We start from the raw sequence: 21,062 nt of genomic DNA, 5'->3' as shown, positions 1-21,062 counted from the left end.
AACCGACCTGAAGTTGGAAGAAAGGGCCTTGCAGCCCGGTGCCCCGGCCGCTCGCATGGGCACGCCGGACTGGTCCGAGTCCGAGTGGTACCCGGCCGAGAGGTCCGAGTCATCTTCGTCGTCGGCCACGTCGCGCATCAGCTCCAGCACCCGCTGGCAGCCGGCAGAGTAGCGCAGAAGCACGGGCGCCAGCACGGCCGCCTCGTCCAGCTCCTCGGCGATCTCCTTGCGCAGCTGCGTGAACTGCGACAACGAAGAAGCGGCGGCAGCGAGCGATCAGCACTCAGCCCGCCCCCTGACATCGAGACGCCTTTCGCTCGAAATACTCCGGCTGTTCGTTCCCGCATCCGGCACCTCCGGGTGGTTCTCATCGCGAGTACTATGCTTCGAACTATAGCGGCCTCGGCCTAAAATTCCAGGGCTGCGTCACCAGAGTCGTTGCTAGGACTCGTGCGGCACTCCTGCAGTGAGGCTACAGGGACCAAATCTGTGCCAGATATCTAAATACTTGCGTAACCGAATATATAATACCAGACCTACCAACGCTACTAGATTACTTGGTAGCACTGAGTACCATAAACTGTGCCAAATTGTTTATTTGAGACGTGAAACCCCATTATCTAATGACAGCGTTTCTGTCCCCTTTTTCATTTCTTTTTCACGCAATGCGTGCCTTGCCTGCTGCACTGCATACACCCGCGGGAAGCGGTGCCATTTGTAACAATGAAGGCACGGCAGTCCAGTCATAGGCAAGCCTACATGTTAACAGTTGCGAGAAGTCATCGCAATTAGAGTGTATGCGTGACACTGTGTGTTGTTCGATACGCCGAATGTAACAACCGATGATGTTTCGTACATGTATGTGCAAGGTAGACTCCCATAATCAGTCATTTGAACATAATTTTCCACGGAATCTTTCGTGATTCGATGTGGCTAATAATTAGAAATACTACAGCAGGATGTTTGCGAATTGACCTGTATTTCGGCAGTCAAACATCAACCATATCCTTCTACACCTAAATTTCGACGTTGATTACGACTGTACATTTTCATCCTCTGTGCAGCTCGGTTTATAAAATTAGGCGTTGCATTGTTTAGGTTTTTTTTCACGCTTATAAAACTGTGGTGACGCAGGAGCGACGCCGTCTCAAAATGAATAGTCATTTGGCCGTCTCTATATTTTATAATGCCGTGCTAACCGACAAAAGCTGTTCAATCAGAACAGCAGAGGTTTGCCCATACAAAACCATGTGCGCTGCTTCAGATGTCAAGGACGAACGAGAATGCTTCCTTGTGAGAATGTTTCAAGAACGAAAGTGCGCACCAAACTGCATAAAATGTGATATCGTCACTAGACCGGGTTTTGCTGCTTGTGTACTCTTGCATTCTCGTCTGCCAGTTCTCAGACCACCAGGAGTCCTTTCTGTTGCACTCTATACACGCAGCTATAGCATGATTTGTTTCCACGCTGTCTACGCTTATCGACGGTCACTGCATCTATCATTAACGGCCGATCCCCTTTGCCTCGAGAAAGCACGCTTTTTATGATGCGCAACAATGAGAGAAGGAGGATTTTAAAATATCATTATTATGTGATGCTTAGAAGATACTGGTACCTTTATAGTTGGCACCGGTTACTCTATTTAACATAGAGATCACATGAAATCGCATAAAGAAATCACGTAAAATTACTCTAGGACTGCAAGTCAACTCAGAAAGACAGCAACGTAAAATCCGGTCACAAGAGGATTTATTTAGAAAAAGTCGTAGAGGTCGACCTGAGCTTGTGCGCTGTACCCTGCTACTTTTCGTACGAATGGAGGATGGTGATGATAATAAGAGTATAATGCAAGAATGCGGGTGGTCAATACAGCAGCATTATTAAACCCTCGAGTTCAGTCCTGCGTCGTGCAAAATTTATAGCATGGTTCGTCCTCTGAGCTCATATCTTCATAAGAGCTCTTATTCTCTAATTTATTATTGCGCTGGGTGCGTCATAAAACTCAGTCGGTCTTGCGTCATCAAAATCCCCATAACACCTAACTAACTAACTAACTAACTAACTAACTAACTAACTAACTAACTAACTAACTAACTAACTAACTAACTAACTAACTAACTAACTAACTAACTAACTAACTAACTAACTAACTAACTAACTAACTAACTAACTAACTAACTAACTAACCAACCAACCAGCTGGGCAACGTGCGTCGTGAAAGTGCAGAGAACGAAACAGGCTGATATTCCCAGTGCTTTTCGTCTAACCGCCTTTGTTAATAATATGCTCTCTATCACGACTGGCCGCCGTTTGTGCTCACGGATACATGTTGCGAGCGAACTGTTTTGCGAATGTGCGGGCACAGATCGGTGCGCGCGCACGTGTATCGCGCAGCCCCCTTCTTTTCGTATACCTGGCAGAGGGCGTCCTTGTCGAGCTGTATTCTCCTCCGGAGCACGGCCAGCAGCGCCTCGAGCCCCCTGGCGGCCTGCTCGGCAGGTTCGAGGGCGTCCAGAAGCGTCTTGTTGCGGATGAGCCGCTCCTGGACCTGCGCCCGGCGCAGGCTGAGCTGGCGCTGGTGCGACGCCGTGCTGGGCGCTGGGCCCCGGCTGAGCGACACGCGGGCCGCCTCGTGCCCCGCCGACAGCCGCAGGGCGCCGGTCTTGCAGCGCGACAGCAGCGACTCCAGCTGGCCGCGCAGCGCCTCGCTCAAGTGGAGCAGAGGAGCCCCGCCCGCGGCGTCAGCGCTGCCTCCAGCCGCGGTCACGAGGCCGTGCTGGCCGAGACCCTCGAGCGCCCGGTCCAGGGACTGCTTGCGCCCGCGGAGCTGTTGCCGCGCGCGCGGGTCCGCTTGCAGAATCACCTGCGCGGTTCGGGGAGGCGTTGCGGCGTGACAAGCAAACAGCGCTGGTAATACGATAAAGGCAGAGCCAGGCACACACAGCGCAGCAAACGTTTGTTTTGCCGGTAGACAGGTTTCTTGTACCCATCGCTACCTACAAAACTGGAAAAGCTAGGCGCAAGATACTGCTCCCATTAACACATCGCAATCGCGAATTGGAGATGCTTTCTGAAAACGACAGCTCTTTTTATCGTAGGGCTACACCGAAGGACAGCGTATACCTTTATACAGCTTATAAATTAGACAGCTTATACCATTATACCCGCACGTGCAATTTAGGCAGCCTCAATAATTTCTGTACTAAGGGCAAATTTGTAATAATCTTGCATTTGTTGAAGGCTGGTTTGGTGGATAGATAAACCTTTATTTGAAACAGTGACTTGTCCCTCGAGGTGGGAGGGTCCCTTATTCCAGGAACCCTGTGTCCTGGACTGCCCGCGGGGCGGGTTTGATGACCTTGAAGATGACCAAAATGGCCCTGAATTGCGCGGTTCACATTGAAATGTGTTCTCTAAACCAATCGTTTATACGTCGACTATAGTTGGGCCGGGATGGAATTCACGATTTCGGGATCAGAAGCGCCACGCCATAGCTATAGACCGCTGCCGCTGCGAATATCAGCGAAAGGACGTCAGCGTTGATGGTGAGAACGCCCGAAGAAAGGGCTCGCATGCTGGCATTAAGAGCCGCTAATTAAATGTCGCAGAACTGATACGTAGCGACATAAATGTGTTCGCACAAGATCGCAATATTGTCGAAGCACCTGGAAGTAATTGGCTCGTAACAATAGTTGGTACTACGAACATGGAAGGCCACACGACATGAGCGTGGTTATAACAATTGCGAGCGACTTGTTCACAGTTCAAGTACTGCTCAGAATTATGCCGGAGTTTAAGATAGGCCTTTACTTGTTAATGAAATTAAATTTTGATTTCGACTGCAATACCTGCGGGTAATAACGCAAGTTTCAACGCAGAAATCAACATATATTTTTACAATAAGCCTAAAAAATTCTAATCCGCAGTAACGGTACTACGTTAGCGACTTCTGTTTTTATAACAGCTGGTTTCAAGCAGTCATGCTTCTTTTCTTTTTCTTTAATTTCCCTGCAGAAAGATGGGAAAGTAGTCCTCTTAAGGGTCGGCTATACAATAGAAGTGAATTACTAGTGACAGTTCTATGTTCTTAAATGACAGTACTTGCTGCGCAAATTTAGTATTGGGACGTACCATGCGCAAATTTCAACTTTATTTGAACTCTGCGTTGGGGGTTTTGGATCTACATTTACCTTTTATGTTGATATTGTATATTTTTTAGACTGTTTTAGCGGCCTATCATTGTTACGTGCTTTCTCTGTCCCCTCTTCTTTCTCGTTGTTTGTTTTAGTCGACCTACACGCGTGTAGGTCGACTAAAACACACAATACAGACACGCTGCAATATAGACCTACAATAGGCTGATGATATATATATATATATAATAGGGTCATGCTACCGATATCATTGCTACGATACCCGCCGCGGCGGCACAGCGGCTGTCGAGCACTAGGTCACGGGCTTAGTTTCCGTCCGATTGGGGTTAAATGCAGAAACGCTCATGGTCAAGGAACCTCCCCGCCCCCCCCTCAAGAACACACACACACACACACACGCAAACACACACACACACACACACACACACACACACACACACACACACACACACACACACACACACACACACACACACACACACACACACACACACACACACACACACACACATCGGCTAAACGATGCGCAAATGTGCACCTATCAAGAATCTCACAGCCGACCTCGACGACTACTAAGCGCGGCTCTTGGAAGCACCTTCATTTCTGATGCTGCTTTGCGTAAGCATGCGCAATAGTAAACACTAGCGTCCCCCCCCCCCCCTCAACTTCCTCTTTACTCCTTCTGGAGATTGCACTTCTAATGTTTGCTGTGTAGGTATAAGAAAGGAGCGTGCTCTTGTTATCCTAACCGACATGTCAAAACGTACGGGATATGATGAATCCCGGAAAATAATCTCCCTGAAAGTAACTATCCCTGAATATATTTATTATAAGGACTGATTACGTGCGAATTTTACGTTGCTGTTTTTTCTGCTTTCTATAACGGGACCAGGAAAAATTAGTGCTCTACCATTTCTGAGACCAGCATCCTTGGCACCGGTATTGTTCGTGCGTGTGCCTTCTTCCCCGTCAGGCACCCAAGACGATCAGAAAGCTCACTTCTTGTAATTTACTTTAACCGGCACAGTGCATGTAGCTAATAGGCACAAAACAGGAAGCAATCTAAGGGCCTTGGAAATATATACTCTACAGCAATATTACGGCCGGCTCTCTGACAGAATAGAGAACTTAATGAGGCGAAAGGCTGACAAGGATAAACTCATTTTGTTTGACGTCCAAAGGCAACGTACGGGTTATACTAGAGAATTCATAGTGACCGGGGTACTTTAATCTTTTTTCGACCACCTATAAGTATCGTCGTCGTCCTTGTTGTTGTTGTTGTTGTTGTTGTTTACGTCATGAGACCCTGGAAATAAGACCCCAGGACTGTGAGTTCACCGAAGGGCCCACCACCTCAGTAATCAAAAATAAACTCCGGCGACTGAGAAATGTAGGAAAAAAAACACAAAACAACCAAAAGAAACGCAAAGGAGGAAACACGGCAGAAAAGAAAAATAACGCTGAAATCGAGCCTCACTTAACTCAGGCATAGCCTGCTATGAAATCACTGATGCATAGTGAGAGCGCGCTGTATATGCATTGTCACGCACGCTATGGCCACCTAGAGGCAGTCAGATTATCCCAAGAAGCATGCATCGTTGCCTCTACGAGATCGTCGGGGGATGCACTGAACTAAGAACACACGCCCGTAGCTGGGGCCTTTGCCACAAGCAAGGACGAGTCCCTCGTGCTGACGTCATGCTCGAGATAAGAGGACAGACGATTGGTTTTGCGTGAGCAAACAAGCACAAACAATCGTATTTCATTTACAGGAAGTTTCTTAGAGACGAAGGAAATACACATGTATGAAGATTGCTTTTTTGTTTAGTAAATAATTCGTTTTTTTCCCGATAAGTCAAACTGAGTAGCACGCTGCTTCCAACCTATCCAGTTGGACCTCAGTTAACCATCGTCAATGCCTTCTCGTTCTGAATAGTTTAGGTTGTAAAGAGATATCTCGCGATTTAACTGGCGCCAGCAATCCCTCCCCCCTTCCCCCTCCCCGAAAGAAGAAAAATAGAAAAGAACTAAAACAAGGATCGTCGATAGACAGGCCCGAGTTCAACGCACTGCCGTCGAGAGTCAGCAACAAGAACTGCGCGGCAGCGGTCGGGGCCATATATGGCACGACCAGCCCTCATTTCTGCCGCTTTCAAGTTCACTCTCCGGCCAGCCCGACACAAAACGAAAGTTTAAATGCGGCAGAACGCGATAAGCTAAGGGTGAAGCGCCGCACTGCGCTCACTACGCCGGCCTTCGCGGACGCTTCTCGAAAGGGACAATGGGTCTTGGAGTTGCGCGCTCGCCGCGCAGGTCATCGCCAGCAGACTCTTCCGCGCTGCTCGCCGGTATACGTGGGTATTGAGGAGGGGGGGGGGACGCGCGGCTTTCAAGGAATGCGCTCCCCTTCGTCTGTGATAGCCTCGAACAAAGGAAACGCTCGACATTTCACTTACACGCTTTCTGCGCGCGCCCTGTAGACTTCGTCCGCGGTCTCACAGTCGCGCAATCTACGCACGCTGCCCGTGGGTCTCGAATAAAAGAAAGGGTCATTTCGGAATCCCAGTTCTCCGAGCTCACAGCGCGTGGACAGCGCGACTAGCGCGTCAAGCGGCCGCCGCCTTAACTGGCGCCTAACCCAATTCGGGGATAGTTTATATATGTGCGAGCCCGCGCTCGCATGCGCGTCCGTGTTCGAGCGATCAGTTTTAGTCAGCGAAGTCCACTTGATTTCTCTCTCTCTTTGTTTTGATGGATACTGGTTTGAGACGGCTGCGAAGGGTATGTACACGAACAGCGAAGGCGACCCCCTTCCCGCTACTTTTGCTTCTGCTATTAGCTATCTCTCGAGGCCCTTGTGCTGGCTGTGGGGGACGTGTCTACTTTTATCGGCTGCAGTGCTCTGTTCTTCGCGGACAGGACAGGACGCGCGTTACGAACAAAGGGGAAAAGAAGCGAGCGGACGCGGAGAAAGAGAAACTTGTAGCGAGCCTCGCACGGCGACGCCCGGTTTTTCCGCTAGCGCGCGCGTGCAGCCGTCTTCAGCCGCTCGCAGATATCGCAATGTTCGCCTCGGACGGCTCCGTTGTTCCATGCTGCCGACACAGCAGGTTAGCCTAAACGCGCACTGACCGATAGAGGGCCAGATAGGTGGGAGACTGATCCGTCCAGATGGCTGGGAAACAGACTATGTATATATACACACAGAGAGAGAGAGAAAGAGAGAGAGAGAGAGAGAGGGCACCATTAGGTATAGCTCAACTTCGTTTAGTACAAGAACACTGCTTCCCTCCCACGGCACACACTGATTTGATCGTCATGATAGTTGTATAGACGGAAACGTGACGGCAGCCTGATTACGTAGCAAGTTCGGAACGGTAAGATCGGTAGACAGATAGTACTGGAACTGGATCTTAAGAAAACGGCTGAAATAGGAATTTGAGGGCTCATGTTCAGCGCTACATCGTGGTTACTATGGCCGTGCTTCTGTGGCAGTAAAGTTACCTCAACGCGGCCCACCTGGCAAAGCTTTATTTCAGTTTAACCCTTTAACCACCTAGTTATTTGGCAAGGAAGTGCGCAAATGTTACCACTCTTCCTTACCAGCAAATCACTCCACGTGATGTTCGGATTAGGAAAAAAAAACACATATGTGGGATGCTTTGAAGAACCAAGTTGCGCATTCAAAAACCCGCTCAAGTGTGCAGGCGTCTACACGTGACTCAAACGGGCCGCTGCGTGAATGAACGCGCAGGGGAACATGCCCGTTCAATTCGGAATAAAGAAGCAGCGATCTTGCCCGCTCATTGCCCTGCATGCAGTGGATGCGAGCCTCCGCTTAAGAAAATAAAAATTCTAGAGAAAAGTAAAAATAAAACAGCGCGTGAGCTTTTGGAGGCCTACCCACATAAAGCAAAACGGCGATAAATGTGTTAGCGACACTTCTGTCAAACTCTACCAAAAGCAAAAGATTTTTTTGCGCAGCTGTCGTTGCGTACGAGTTGACTTGGGTTTTTTTACTCTCACCCTCCCATTCTCCTGATCCTTTAATTGGCTGTGATTCTGCATGTATAAGGCACCTTCACACAAATAAAACCAGTTGATAGTTTGCGCTCTTTCCGTCTCCGTCGCTTTTTCCTGTGGTTGTCTTTTCTGAATGCGCAACTTGGTTCTTCAAAGCAATGCACCAACTAGCCCACCAAGAAGTTCTTCTAAACATATGTGGGAATCTATGTGAAGCGAGTCTTTAGTAAAGCAGTTAATTAAATGTTATACAACTAACGGCGGTACGTGTAATTGCGTTTACTGTCATCCTGTTCAATATGTAACGTCGTGCAATGTTCATCTTTTGGCAACAGAAAGATCACAGCTTCAGTGTGATGAAATTTTTATGCTTGTACACTACACCGATCAGAAGCTGATGTCTAACACAATCCTCGTCGGTGCGAATGTAATTCTCGTATACAAATCTCATACTTTAGCCACCGGGTGCCGCTGAAAAGTCATGCGTGAAGTTTCTACTGACCAGCTTTTTCAGACGTGCTCAACCGGCATATATGATTGACTGATGTTCTCCAGTGTGCCGAAAGTGCACCTGAGCAGAGAGGGGAACCATAGCGGAGGATTATGGAATAATTCTGACCAGCTGGAGTTTTTTAATTTAACGAATATCGGCACACGAAGTGCCTTGGCTCTCCGCCTGTGTAGAAAGGCGGCCTTCCCTTGTGGAAATGCGATTCGATTGCTGCCACGTAAGTCCGTAGTTCAAGCAAACCTTGTTCCCTTGCATTTTGAACCGCGAAAGCTCAGTCGTGCACGAAAGCTTGGTCGATGTCGGCGAGCACTTTCTGCACGAGGAAACCGCTGTCTATGGCGTCATCGCCAAGTAAGAGGACATTTGCGACCGGGAGCTGAAGTTATCTCTGACATAAGTGCTTTTGACACCGTTTCCAGCAATGGGCTCTCGTCGCGGCACCGATGCCAGCTTCCAATAACTGTCGTTACAAAACTGGGTCGTGGTTGTGCGCTGACATCGGCATGAGCCTCGCGTAATGAAAGGGCAAACCAAGGCCCTCCGAGGGCTTTTTCGTGGGACGCCAAACAAATTCGTGGGCTGTGCCAATAGCCCCTAGTTACGACGAACTATTTAGATCAGAGGACAGGACTGTGCTTTTATTTTGCCTGTTTATATATATATATATATCTTCTGGCCACAACGTACACCTCTGTAGACGCATTGCGATGTGATCTCCGCAGGCGCCGCTCGGCGACCACCTTTGGCGCCCGAAACTGGGCGACCTTTTTCACTGCGTAAACCAGTCGCCAAACGCGGAGCGGCGAGAGACACTTGAGCCGTCGTCAACGCGGGCGCACGCGCTAACGCACGCACACGGACGCGAAGTGCGGCTCCGAAGCCTGGGCGGGCGGGGTCAGGCACGTAATGAGCCAGTGTGACCGGCGGCGGCGGCGACCAAGGCGGTCTCAGAAAAAGGAGGACGAGCCGCGCCGGGCTGAGAAGCGACCCGCTAACGACCCGGCGGGGATCTCCGTCGCGACCAGCGTCCCTTGCTAATCCACGAGGTGCTTGTGTGCGCAAGCGCGTGTTTGCTTGTTTCTTTGTGGGTATGTGTGTCTGTCTGTGCGCGTGCGTACGCGCTCTTGTTCCATTCGGCCTCGTCGAGGCTCAGGTCGTGCAACGAGAACCAGTGCCCGAAACTCGCCTGGGCCAGCGCAGGCAATAAGAACACAGCGACCGTCTGCTACAGACCGCAATTCAGATTCGTCGCCGGCACTGAATAAAAGAAAGCCGCCGGTATTTAGGGCTGGGCCACGTGATCCAGTTCGGCGGCTGCTGCAGCGCGCGCTCGCCAGACGACGAGACTGTCGATAGGAGGCCAATCGGGGTTGGCACCGGTTGGCATGCTCGGGCGCAGAAGGCGAATAATTTTGCGTAACGCGAGGACTTGGCCCGAATGGCCGCCTATACGTGCATTTGCGGTAGCACTTCCGAGCCGCGCACCCATGCTATTATTAGCCCAAGAAGCGAAGGTAGCAAAAAAATGGCCTCTAACGATTGCGAGATGATTTAGTTGCAGCGGCGGAGATGCATGTGCAGGCCCATTGGCGTAGCAACAGGGGGGGCCGGGGGGCCGTGGGCCCCGGGTGCAAGGGGCCAGTGAGGGGGGGGGGGGGTGTCAGGTACGTCTGAAGACACCCTTCTTTCCGCCGGCTACACCCGGTGGGGGGGGGGGGGGTGACAGACGACCTAGCTACGCCACTGTGCAGGCCTACGAGAGGTCCACGTAGCAAACTGAGCGAGACAAGTAGATATTGCGCGGCACAGCACACGTTGGCGCGTCATCGCGAGCTGCTTGTCGGCCTGCTCGTACCGAACGGAAAGTACGTGTTGCGAAATCCTTTAACTTGAGAAATTGGTGAGTGTGTCGGTTTGCCGCTCTCAGCGTCTCGTTTTTTGCGCTTTTTCGTTCAAAGATGTTGCCTGACCAACAAGCTCGATTTCAGACCTTAGTGCAGTACTCTCTGTAATCATCGATTAAACAATACAGGGTGTCCCAATTATCGTGCGCCAACATTTAAAAGTATGCAAATACCACGTAGCTGGACAGAACCAAGGGAGTGTTGTTTGCTTGGGGACACTCAGATTAGTGTTTGAATTTCGCATAATTACATAATCAGTTTTAATTAGTTAATCAACTTCTCAAATATTGCGTTTAGGTTAAAGGTGTGAACGATAAAATTGTAGAGCAACATGAAGAACTCTCGATACAGCCCTCTGTTGCTTAATACGTGCTACATAAAAGTGTTTTTTTCGAGCGTGAAAGAAGCCCGCGAAAACATGCAAAGCGCCTCGAGCGGATAGTCGCGCGCCAATTTTGCGTGTATTCGCGGGCTTCTTTCTTTCCATTAGTTGGTCTTCAAATAATGGACTTCGAATCCTTTTCTCCCACTGTGTCCATTCTTCAACGAGGTTGGTGTGAGTCGCGGGACACCCCGCCAGCATATGTCTGATTACAATGATGCCATTACAATCGTTGCATTCCATCTTAATCTCCCCCTCTGCTTATATTTTATTAATGTGGTACGGCGTGGGATATGTACCTGTTTGCAATAAGCGAAGTGAGACTGCCTGAGCCCTGTTCAGTTTTGAATGTGGCCTTGGGAATTGCCTGCGTCCTAAATAGTAATGTTTGGTTATGTCATTGTAAGTTATTAAATGATCTCTAGATTCCCTGGCTTGATGGTGAAGCGCTCGGTTGTGACTGTCACGCTTAGCAAGTCTTCGTGCCAAGTCATGAGCAACCTTATTGAGGTTTAACCGAGTCTCGTCCACTTTCCCTATATGCGCAGAAATACATCCGATTTCAGTTCTCATAATCCCAATGTTTTCAAAATGTTTAGCTGCAACTCCAGCTACGTGGCCTTTATCAAAATACTTGGTAGCGGATTTCGAATCACTGTAAATGCGGGCCCACTTATTACTCCTAATGGCTAGAGCAATTGCCGCTTGTTCCGCCATTATGGGGTCCTTGGTAAAAATAATGGTAGCGTCTTGCACCTTCCCTTGATAATTTGATACAATGGCCGTGTATACGCTTCTTTAACTTTCACCCAGGCAGCATCAACTATAGCTGCCAGTTGGTTTTGCTGCTCTATTTCCTGCAAGAGCGCTTTAGCTGTTGCCTTCTCCTTTTGATGTTATATTCTGGATGAATGTTTCTGGGGAGAGGGTTGGTTCTGATCTTGTTCCTAACTTCAGTCCTTAATTCTACTTCAGCCTCTATTGGGCTCCTTGCTCTATTCAGTTCTACACCTATTGCCTGTAATATGTTCCTGCCAGCTCGTGTTTTTTTTTTCAATATGTCGTGTTGCGCTAGCTGCTGGGCCTCCGCGATTTCTTCCATTGTATTGTGCAGCCCTAGACTCATGAGTTTGTTGGTTGCAGCGTTACTGGGTATCCCTAGGGCTACTTTAACGAGCTTTCTGAGCATCACATCAAGTTTGTTAAGCTCTGCTTGCTTCCATTTGAATAATCCAGCCACTTAAGCGAAGTGACAGAGAGCAAAGGCGTGTATTAGCCTCAAAGCGCTGTCTTCTCCAAAACCTCTGTGTCTATTGGTAATTCTCCTTAGTAACTTAATAACTTCATCTGTTTTATTCGAGATATGTTGTGTTGTTCTATAGTTAGCATTGTTTCCTTCTAAGTGATACCCAAGAACCTTGATTTTTTCAACTAGCCTGATTGCGGATCCTTCATGAAGGTATAAGCACACTCTTGGTTCATTTTCCGGAATGTAACCCCTTAGTTTACGACCTTTTCTGCGATGTTTAATGACCAAGAGTTCTGATTTGGCTGCCGGTACCACAGGCGCTTTAATGCTGAAAAGAAGACGGATTCATTGGCTGGAGGAGGCTTTCCACATGCGTCTGTGCAGCAAATAATGTTCACCAAGAGAGTGAGGGTAGGGGTATAGGGAGGAGGAGGACACACGCCTTCTAAACGCATATTTACGGGACCTTAAGCTGCTGCTTATTACATATAGAAACGAATGGCTGTTCCGCGAGCCTTCCAAGACAGTTAGTTTGAAATACTGAGCGCTTCGTAGTACGTGTTTGGGCTCGTATGGAAACAAAATGGCGATTCAGCGGGAGAGACAAGATGGCACGCGCCCGACTTCGTGCACAGGCCACGGACCTTTGCTGAAAGGGAATCTGTAAGGCTATCGATTCGATCGAACGACTGCCGCACCGAAAGCAGCCCATTGGCATGACGCTGCATCAATTGATCGATTTCGGCAGGCAACGTGGACGCCGGACGTCAAACGTTTGAGGGAGAAGCTCGACTCTTTTGCCAGCACTTTCTCGCGTGCTGTGCGAGAAATACCACATCAGTACTTAATTTGGTCTCATTTATTCCCACGGGCACATTTGTAGAACAAAACGTCTAACAATGCGTGCTACATAAAAGTGTTTTTCCGAGCGTGAAAGAGGACCGCGAATACAGGCAAAGTGCCTCGAGCGGCCAGTCGCGCGGCAAGTTTGCGCACATTTGCGAGCTTTTTTCACGCTCGGAAAAGCGCTTTTACGTAGCACGTATTGAGCAACAGAAAGCTGTGGATTCCTGCTCACTGTGGCATCGTCGACAACGACTTTGCTGACCGGGCTGCCCGCTCTGCCCACGAAGACTCCCAGACGCGTCCGGTACCTTTGGCGAGGTCGGACGCTGCCAAGGAACTTCGCCTGCTTGCACGCAATAAGTCACAAGATTTATGGAGTTCAAATGCCTTCAATTGGCGATTGCATAAGCTGGACCCCATGCTACGGCTACAGCTGTCATCTAGCCTTTCCCGCGGTGAAACAACCTTGCTGTACTGCTTGTGGCTTGGGGTGGCGTTCACGAACGCCTACTCCTATCGTATGGGAATGGCCGAGAGCCCCATGTGCGACTCCTGTAGGAGCGAGGAAACCATCGAACACCAATTGTGTACCTGCCCTCGCTGCGACGTACAACGCCTCTCTCTGAGGACAACTTTAAATCGACTGGACTCGCGACCGTTCTCCGAGTCAAAGTTACTCGGACCGTGGCCTCACCCGTCACTGGCACGAAAAGCGATTCGTGCTCTAGTATGAACGCACTGAGTGCTCACTCTCTCCCTTTTTCTCTTTCTATTCCCCTTTCCCCCACCCCCAGTGTAGGGTAGCAAACGGGGTGCTCGTCTGGTTGACCTCCCTGCCTTTCCTGTCCTTGCTCTCTCTCTCTCTCTCTCTCTCTCTCTCTGTATTGGGATTTTTTCATGTCGCTCTACGATATTTTCATTGACACTTTAGTCTAATTATAATATTTGAGAAGCTGATTAATTAATTAAGACTAATTGCGTAATTGGGCGGAATGAAAAAAGTTGAGTATCTTCAAGGAATGGCAGACAACATTACCTTTGTTCTGTCCAGCTACGTGGCATATACATAGCTTTAATGTTTGGCCAAAGTTACGTGGGACACGCTGTGTATTATAGCAATCACAGGGGCAAAACTCTCTCCTGCGAATGCGTCACCTAAAAAAAAAGGAGGGAAAAGTAACAACCTACCGCGTATTTCAGCAACGACTGTCTCTAACTGTTAGAAATAGGGGATTCAAGTCTCAAGAAAACTTTTTTCGCAGCACAAGATTCGCAATAAAGGTGATCAAAAGAAAACTCTCTGGTGAATCAGTTGGCAGTTTAAATAACTAAGATTGTCAATTAACTATATATTTATCATTGTTAGGGCGCCAACGCCACTGAATGGGCACGCTCAAATCTGTTTACAGTGCCCGCCGCATATAGACGCATGAAACGTGTAAAGACAATACCAGGTCTGGGTCATTTATTATTGCAGTGACCGGAGTTGCTTCAGGATGTTTTCACGGAGTTCAGTCGTGCCGAACAATCGATCCTTTGCGAAATCACGGAAGTTGCAATGTAAATCAACCTCCTCGAACCTCCGAATCAATTACTGGCAAGTGACCCGTGACTTCACGCCTGCGCATGCGTGCGTAACGCGCGTCCTCCGCATGCAGCGAGCCCCCGCTTAACACGACCGCAAGCTCGCTATAAACTGCTGTAATGAAGCCTCCAGTCGAAACAAAGGGCCACCGAAGCACGCTCGATTAGGAGCGGCCCAGCGCGAGCGTCTAATGAGCTGCACGACCACCGGCACACCCGCGGGCGCACGGGGTGTTTCCTCGGGACAGGTTAAAACAAAAAACGGGGCCGCTTCAAGAAGAGCCGTTCGCGGGATAAGCATCTGGCGTGAGCGTGTCCTGCCTTGTTTTCGACCGGGCCTACCAGAATGCGTGCGCATCCCCGGAGTTCGCGCAGTTCGGTGCAGTGCTGCGCATTGTGGCTGCTCCATCAGCGGCGACATTTGGGACAATGAAGCAAGGTTGAAAAGAGCAGCGCAAACTCTGGACGACACGCGAAGAAAGACACGTGACACGAGGTTAGCGGAACAAAGGAGTTCCGTGGACAGCGGGCCTTCGTCCAACTTTTCCGTGCTTTCTTGAGGAGCACGGCTGCTGCCTGCGGCGCGTGTTGACAATAAAAAGCTGTTGCGCTAGGACTGTTCGTAAGTGCTGATGCGAGCCATTTGTGACGTGTTCGATATAGTATTAGCGAAGCCGGTCGGCCAATGGCAAACACGTACGAAAGAAAAGCTTTGTGAATTTGGCCCCAGATTTTAATGGCGAGCACTGCACTTTAAGTACGACCTCAGAGACTGAACAACTTGCTCGATTGGAGGTTTTCTGCAACAAGTTTGCTGATGCCGGCGTAAGTGCGCTGTCCGTTATCTGCGACAAAAAGAAAATGTTATGCTCGCGGTCGATATGTTATCCGTAGTTACATGTATTCTCGGTTTCGATTTCTTGGGCTCATTTGAATAAGTCAGGGTATTTTATGTTCAGACTGTTCTGTTCTTAACACTTTTATCTTCGTGTCGATGTCAACAAAGTAATTACTAGTCATCACTTTTGTTGTGGGCCTTTCCTTCTTTCCAACTTTTTTGATGGTGTTCCTTTTTAACCGTGTCAACAAATCAACTTGCCCATCTTTCAGCTCTTTTGAGCCGGCACTGTGTCGCTTCGACGAAAGGTATCTTCTCGAGACCGAAACAAAGTTTATTTGAAGGACTCTCCCGCTGTGTATAGTATTGAGCGTAAGGAGCCACCCGCAATCGTTGCCGTACGTCTCTAACCCACACTCATTCCAGAGCCGTGCGCGTGAACGGTGTAAGTCCAGCTGTTTATATGCGGGTGAATGCTGCGTTTATAACACAGTACAAACGCCGCAACCTAACGCATTATAAGTGTCATCTCTTAAGACCAAATACTTACAATGTGTTAAGTGTTAAGCAGCAACTGAATCGAACGTATTTTCGGCATGCCGTCGCCAGGTGTTGTTGTTCGCCAGGTGTTCAACCCGTGCGCAACGACTGCGCTCTAAGACCGGACGAAATGTGTTCTCTGTGTTTATCGAATGAAGCGAAAATCGCTTGATCAACAATAACATGCAGTGTCTAGATGGACGCGTTGACTCAAAGGCGGCAAAACTTCAAAATACGTAGAAAATGCGTTACAAATGGTTGCCGCTTCACACGAGACGGGCTGCAGGAGGTAAGCAATCGCAGGAGTCGAGCAGTACAGAATCATGGCAGTCTTGGAGAGATCTCTTAACGTCACGACATTTAGGCGTTTTGCGTGCGTCCCACACGCAACGGTTCCTCACGAAAAACAAAGGCAGCTGTAGTCATTTAATCCCGTACCCCGTAGAGACATAGTACAGCCAGCTAGGAGCCATATTTTATACTATTATTCTCCCGACCTACCCGTCGTGGTGCCGTCGCGGCTTTGGCGTTGCGCTGCTAAGCCCGAGGTCGCGGGGTCAAATCCCGGCCGGGACGGCTGCATTTAGATGTGGCCGAAATGCAGAAAAAAAAAACAACCCTGGTATGGTGCATTGCAGGTGCGTGTTAACGAACCCGGTGGCAGGTGGTCAAAATTAATCATGTGTATATACCCCACTATACGGCGTGCCTCATAATCATATCTTCGTTTTGGCACGTAAAAACCTCGGAATTTAATTTCGATTCTCCCGATTCATTTTTTGTTCAGCCGTCAACCTCTGGTACGCGCACATCATCGCGTGCTGTTATCGCAGTTATCAACCACTCAGCGGGATCGACGAAACCAAAGCACGTGAGCAGACCTCACAGCATGTGTCTTCCGTTTCCTTGTGCAGAACAAAGCGGCTTAGTTTGACACCTTATTAGGTAGCTTCTTATCTGTTTATTAGAACCTGAATGCGCCTCGACTGACCTCTAGGTTGGTCGTCATCTGGTGTTAGAACTTTTGCATAAATGTATACCAAAACGTTATACATGGGACTTTTCTGACAATGCGCCCTGAAATTAAAAAAAAATAGTTAGGGTGAATTGCATCGTTATGTATATCAGGCTGTGTAGTTGTGTCATTATACAGGGTGGCCCAGCTAACTTTCGTCAGAGTTTAAAAATATGCCAATACCACGTAGCTGAACCGAACCAAGGTAATGTTGTTTGCCGTCGCTTGGAGGTACTCGCACTATTTCTTAAAAATTCTCAGGTTTTACGTGCCAAAACCACTTTCTGATTACGAGGCACGCCGCAGTGGAGGACTCCGGAAATTTCGACCACCTGGGGTTCTTTAACGCGCACCTAAATCTAAGCACACGGGTGTTTTCGCATTTCGCCCCCATCGAAATGCGGCCGCCGTGGCAGGGATTCGATCCCGCGCATTATTTCCTCATTCCGCCTAATTAGATAATTAGTCTTAATTAATTAGTGAACTTCTCGAATTTTATAGTTAGGTGAGAAGTGTCAATGAGAAAATTGCAGAGCGACACGAAAAACTCCCGGTACTGCTTGCTGTTGCTTAGGTGCTACATAAAAGCGTTTTTCCGTGCCTGAAAGAAGCCCAACTGCACGCAAAATTGCCGCGCGACTGGACGCTCGAGGCACTTTGCGTGTATTCGCGGGCTTCTCGCCGAGAGCTCTGGCCGAGGGCGCGTCAAAAAAATCTCGCGACGACCAACGAGACGCGGGACTCGTAGATTGGGCGTGTCACGTGTCGGAGCGTTTAAAACGCGTAATAGTGCGCGTATATGCCGAGTTCGGTGACGATTGCGAGGTGTCACACGCGTCATCCCACGCAGCGAACAATGGACGCCGCGCGGAAGTGACGCGCTTCGCCCGGAAAACTCAAAAGCCTGCAGGCACCGAAATGTGAGAAGGCGCTGGCTCGCCACACGGCTGCTCGTCGACTCTGGGCTCGAGGCGGAAGGAATGAGGCCATTTTTTTTTTTTCGGAGCCACTCAAGACGCTTTTGTCAACGCCTTTGTCTCGGACAGGCGGGTTCAGTCGCACGCGCTTCGGTACAGGCGGCGCAGGCTTCCCGCTCGGCCTTATCGGCCGCATTCTTTTGTCAGTGGCTGTAGATGCGCGGGGAGCTGCTGGAGCGCCCGCAGTGATTACTGCTCGCTCAAGTGAATCACCACCCGTGCGGTGCAGGCCGCTGTCTCCGGTAGCGGATGCGAATGCGGATTTGACACGAAGGAGCGTGACAGTTAGTTCTAACGTGCCGAAGTGGCCGCCCTGCTGCGAGCCACTTATAGTATATCCGGGTGTTTTGGCGAACGCTTTCGAAAAATTTTAAAAATTGCCTGTGGTAGACGGTACAAGTCTAGTCCGTGAGCTGGTTTACTCAGAGAGGCGGTCAGTACTTGTACAAAAAAAAAAAAATGAAATTCATATTCGACTAAAATTACCAAAACTTTACTAATTATGTTCTTAGCTAATTACCTTATGCCCCATATTGCAATTTACAGATTCTAGCCGTGGAGCTCGTAAGGCGGATCCACTTGGAACGAATTCTCAGGATGACACCAGTTCCGAAATATTAATGCCAGAACTTTGCGGAAAATTGCATAGGCGTTCCAATTATTTGTGTAGTTCAATGCTTAAAACGACGTTTTGTTAAGGAAGTGGAACGGCAGTGCATTTTTAGCGCAAGTTTGACGGCCAATATATCCTAAATGGTGTCATCCACACAATTCTTTTCAAATGGGTATGCCTTGCAGTCTCACCCGCTAGAATTCGCAAATTGTAACCGCGCTCAAGAACCTACATATCCCAAAAGACGGCGATGTAATTGCAAGAATTCAGCGCCACAAATTAATTGGTTAAACCTTAATTTGAAAATGTTTGTCAATTAATCAATTATGCATTTCAATCTTTTTTTGCAATTAATGTCCGCCTCTTTTTTCAGCTGATGGACTAGAATTGTGCTATCTTCCACAGGCAATTAAAAAAATATATTTGAAAGTGTTCGCTGAAACACGCTGTATGCATGGTCCGACAATGAGTCTGATTCAGGGAGATAAAGGGCTGACGACTATATGTATACAAAGGTTCAGTTATCGCTGATTAGCGTGCACGCCTGACACATACGACACCGATTACGATAGTTTATTTGCGCGTGTCATTGAGCAATGGACAACGGACACTCAATTGATAAAAAAAATAAAGAAGAAAACCTCAATCCGGCTTTACAGGTTTATGTACGTATAAGTGGGTGCAAGTGCTGTCTTTGTGCTTTTGCCATCACTATGCACTACGCACTATTTCTCTCTTAAGCACCAGCACGATACGCGATGGCCATACCTGGTCCTTGCGCCACTAAACAACACACATTCATTCACACGATACGCGAACGAAAAGGAAGAGGTGTAGTAGAGAAACAAGGGAGCGAGATGACCTCAGAAAACACACAGCATGGGAGTTGAGAGAGCTTACAATAATGTCAACACCAAGTGTCCCTGCTTACTTATGGTTGACCAAACTTCCTCGTCACTCTTCTACACGTTTGCCGAGTGAACACGTTTATTTCATTTATCATACTTCGTATGTAAGCGTAGATGTGTGCAACCATTCTCCCTTCTTGCGTGCGCCCACCGATGCGTAACTTACGACCCTGACAAGAACTTTGATATCGTTATGGTAAGGACACGCCTGTTTCAGCGTCATTTTGCTGATAGTCCTTTTCTGATAGTTTTTTGATAGACCTTTTGCTGATAGACTTTTCTACAATTCAAACCCGTGCTTTCGATAAGAGTCGATGTTGTCGCAAGATTTGAGTATAACTGTATGACAGAGGTGTTACCACGCGACAACCTAATTACTAGGAATGCGAATGGGCAAGGATCACATTCATTGCAGAACAATTTGGCTGCATTTATTGAAGGAGCGGTCAAAATCTGCAACGGAAGTTGCGTCATCGCTCGCACGGATTTGAATCAGTGAGGAACAATTAAACGATGTATGTATGTATGTATGTATGTATGTATGTATGTATGTATGTATGTATGTATGTATGTATGTATGTATGTATGTATGTATGTATGTATGTATGTATGTATGTATGTATGTATGTATGTATGTATGTATGCATGTATGCATGTATGCATGCATGTATGTATGTATGTATGTATGTATGTATGTATGTATGTATGTATGTATGTATGTATGTATGTATGTATGTATGTATGTATGTATGTATGTATGTCGGCGAAATTGTTACTATATATGAAATCGCCGACTGCGTCGCTATGGTGGCGACAGCACGCGTTACTTCCTATCGCTGAACTGTGATTCATAAACAAAAACGAACCAGACGTCGGTGATATTTTCGTTTAGAAATCACCGCCCCTTCCAGTCCGTGAAGATGGTCGAACAGCGAAGCTGTCTTATTTATACACTGACTGTTACACCATGAAAGTCGAACTTCGCAAGCAGTCTATATTGTAAATATTTTGTTTCACGATTCTTTCCCCTCATTTTCGTTTTTGTGCGCTTCGCGGGGTGAGCATGCTTTAGGAGTGCTTTTTTTTTTCTCGCAGTTCTCCCAATGCTTTTTTGTTTTATTTATTTATTTATTTATTTATTTATTTATTTATTTATTTATTTATTTATTTATTTATTTTTCTTGCGCGCCTAAGGTTGGATTAGTTTGACGATTGACGCCATTGTGTTCCTTAATGAGGTTACACACACGTTCGGCTGCGACAGAGAGCCGACAGAGAGAACAACGTCAGTGGCGGTATGCCCGCAGTCCGCCGTTGTCGCTTGCGTTCGATGTCTCGAGTTTGCTCGGTGGCGTGGTTAGCAGCACCCGCCCGGAAATGCCGCTTGCGATTCTTCAAAAACTAAATGTCGTGAGTCAAAATTGAATCTGTCCGTCACGTAAGACAATGCATGGTTCATGCCTCCTTAAGCTATGAATCACACCCCTATAAACGCGGCCTCCCCATTACGACGACAG

At 48.2% G+C, this 21,062-nt stretch overlaps 1 protein-coding gene across 1 annotated transcript in view; it reads right to left on the bottom strand.

Moving 5' to 3' along the window:
* Positions 1-21,062, bottom strand: part of LOC135901341 (uncharacterized) — a 53,534-nt gene that overhangs the window by 19,525 nt on the left and 12,947 nt on the right. The window contains exons 2-3 of the mRNA XM_065431093.2: positions 2,415-2,864; positions 8-243 (exon numbers count right to left, since the gene is read on the bottom strand). Of these exons, the coding sequence (XP_065287165.1) occupies positions 8-243; positions 2,415-2,864 (686 nt within the window). The remainder of the gene's footprint in view (positions 1-7; positions 244-2,414; positions 2,865-21,062) is intronic.

The sequence above is a fragment of the Dermacentor albipictus genome, chromosome 1, assembly GCF_038994185.2.
Source record: "Dermacentor albipictus isolate Rhodes 1998 colony chromosome 1, USDA_Dalb.pri_finalv2, whole genome shotgun sequence".
In the NCBI taxonomy this organism is placed as follows: domain Eukaryota; kingdom Metazoa; phylum Arthropoda; class Arachnida; order Ixodida; family Ixodidae; genus Dermacentor; species Dermacentor albipictus.
The sequence above is the reverse complement of the archived record's forward strand: the minus strand, read 5'-3'. Positions and strand labels throughout refer to the sequence as shown.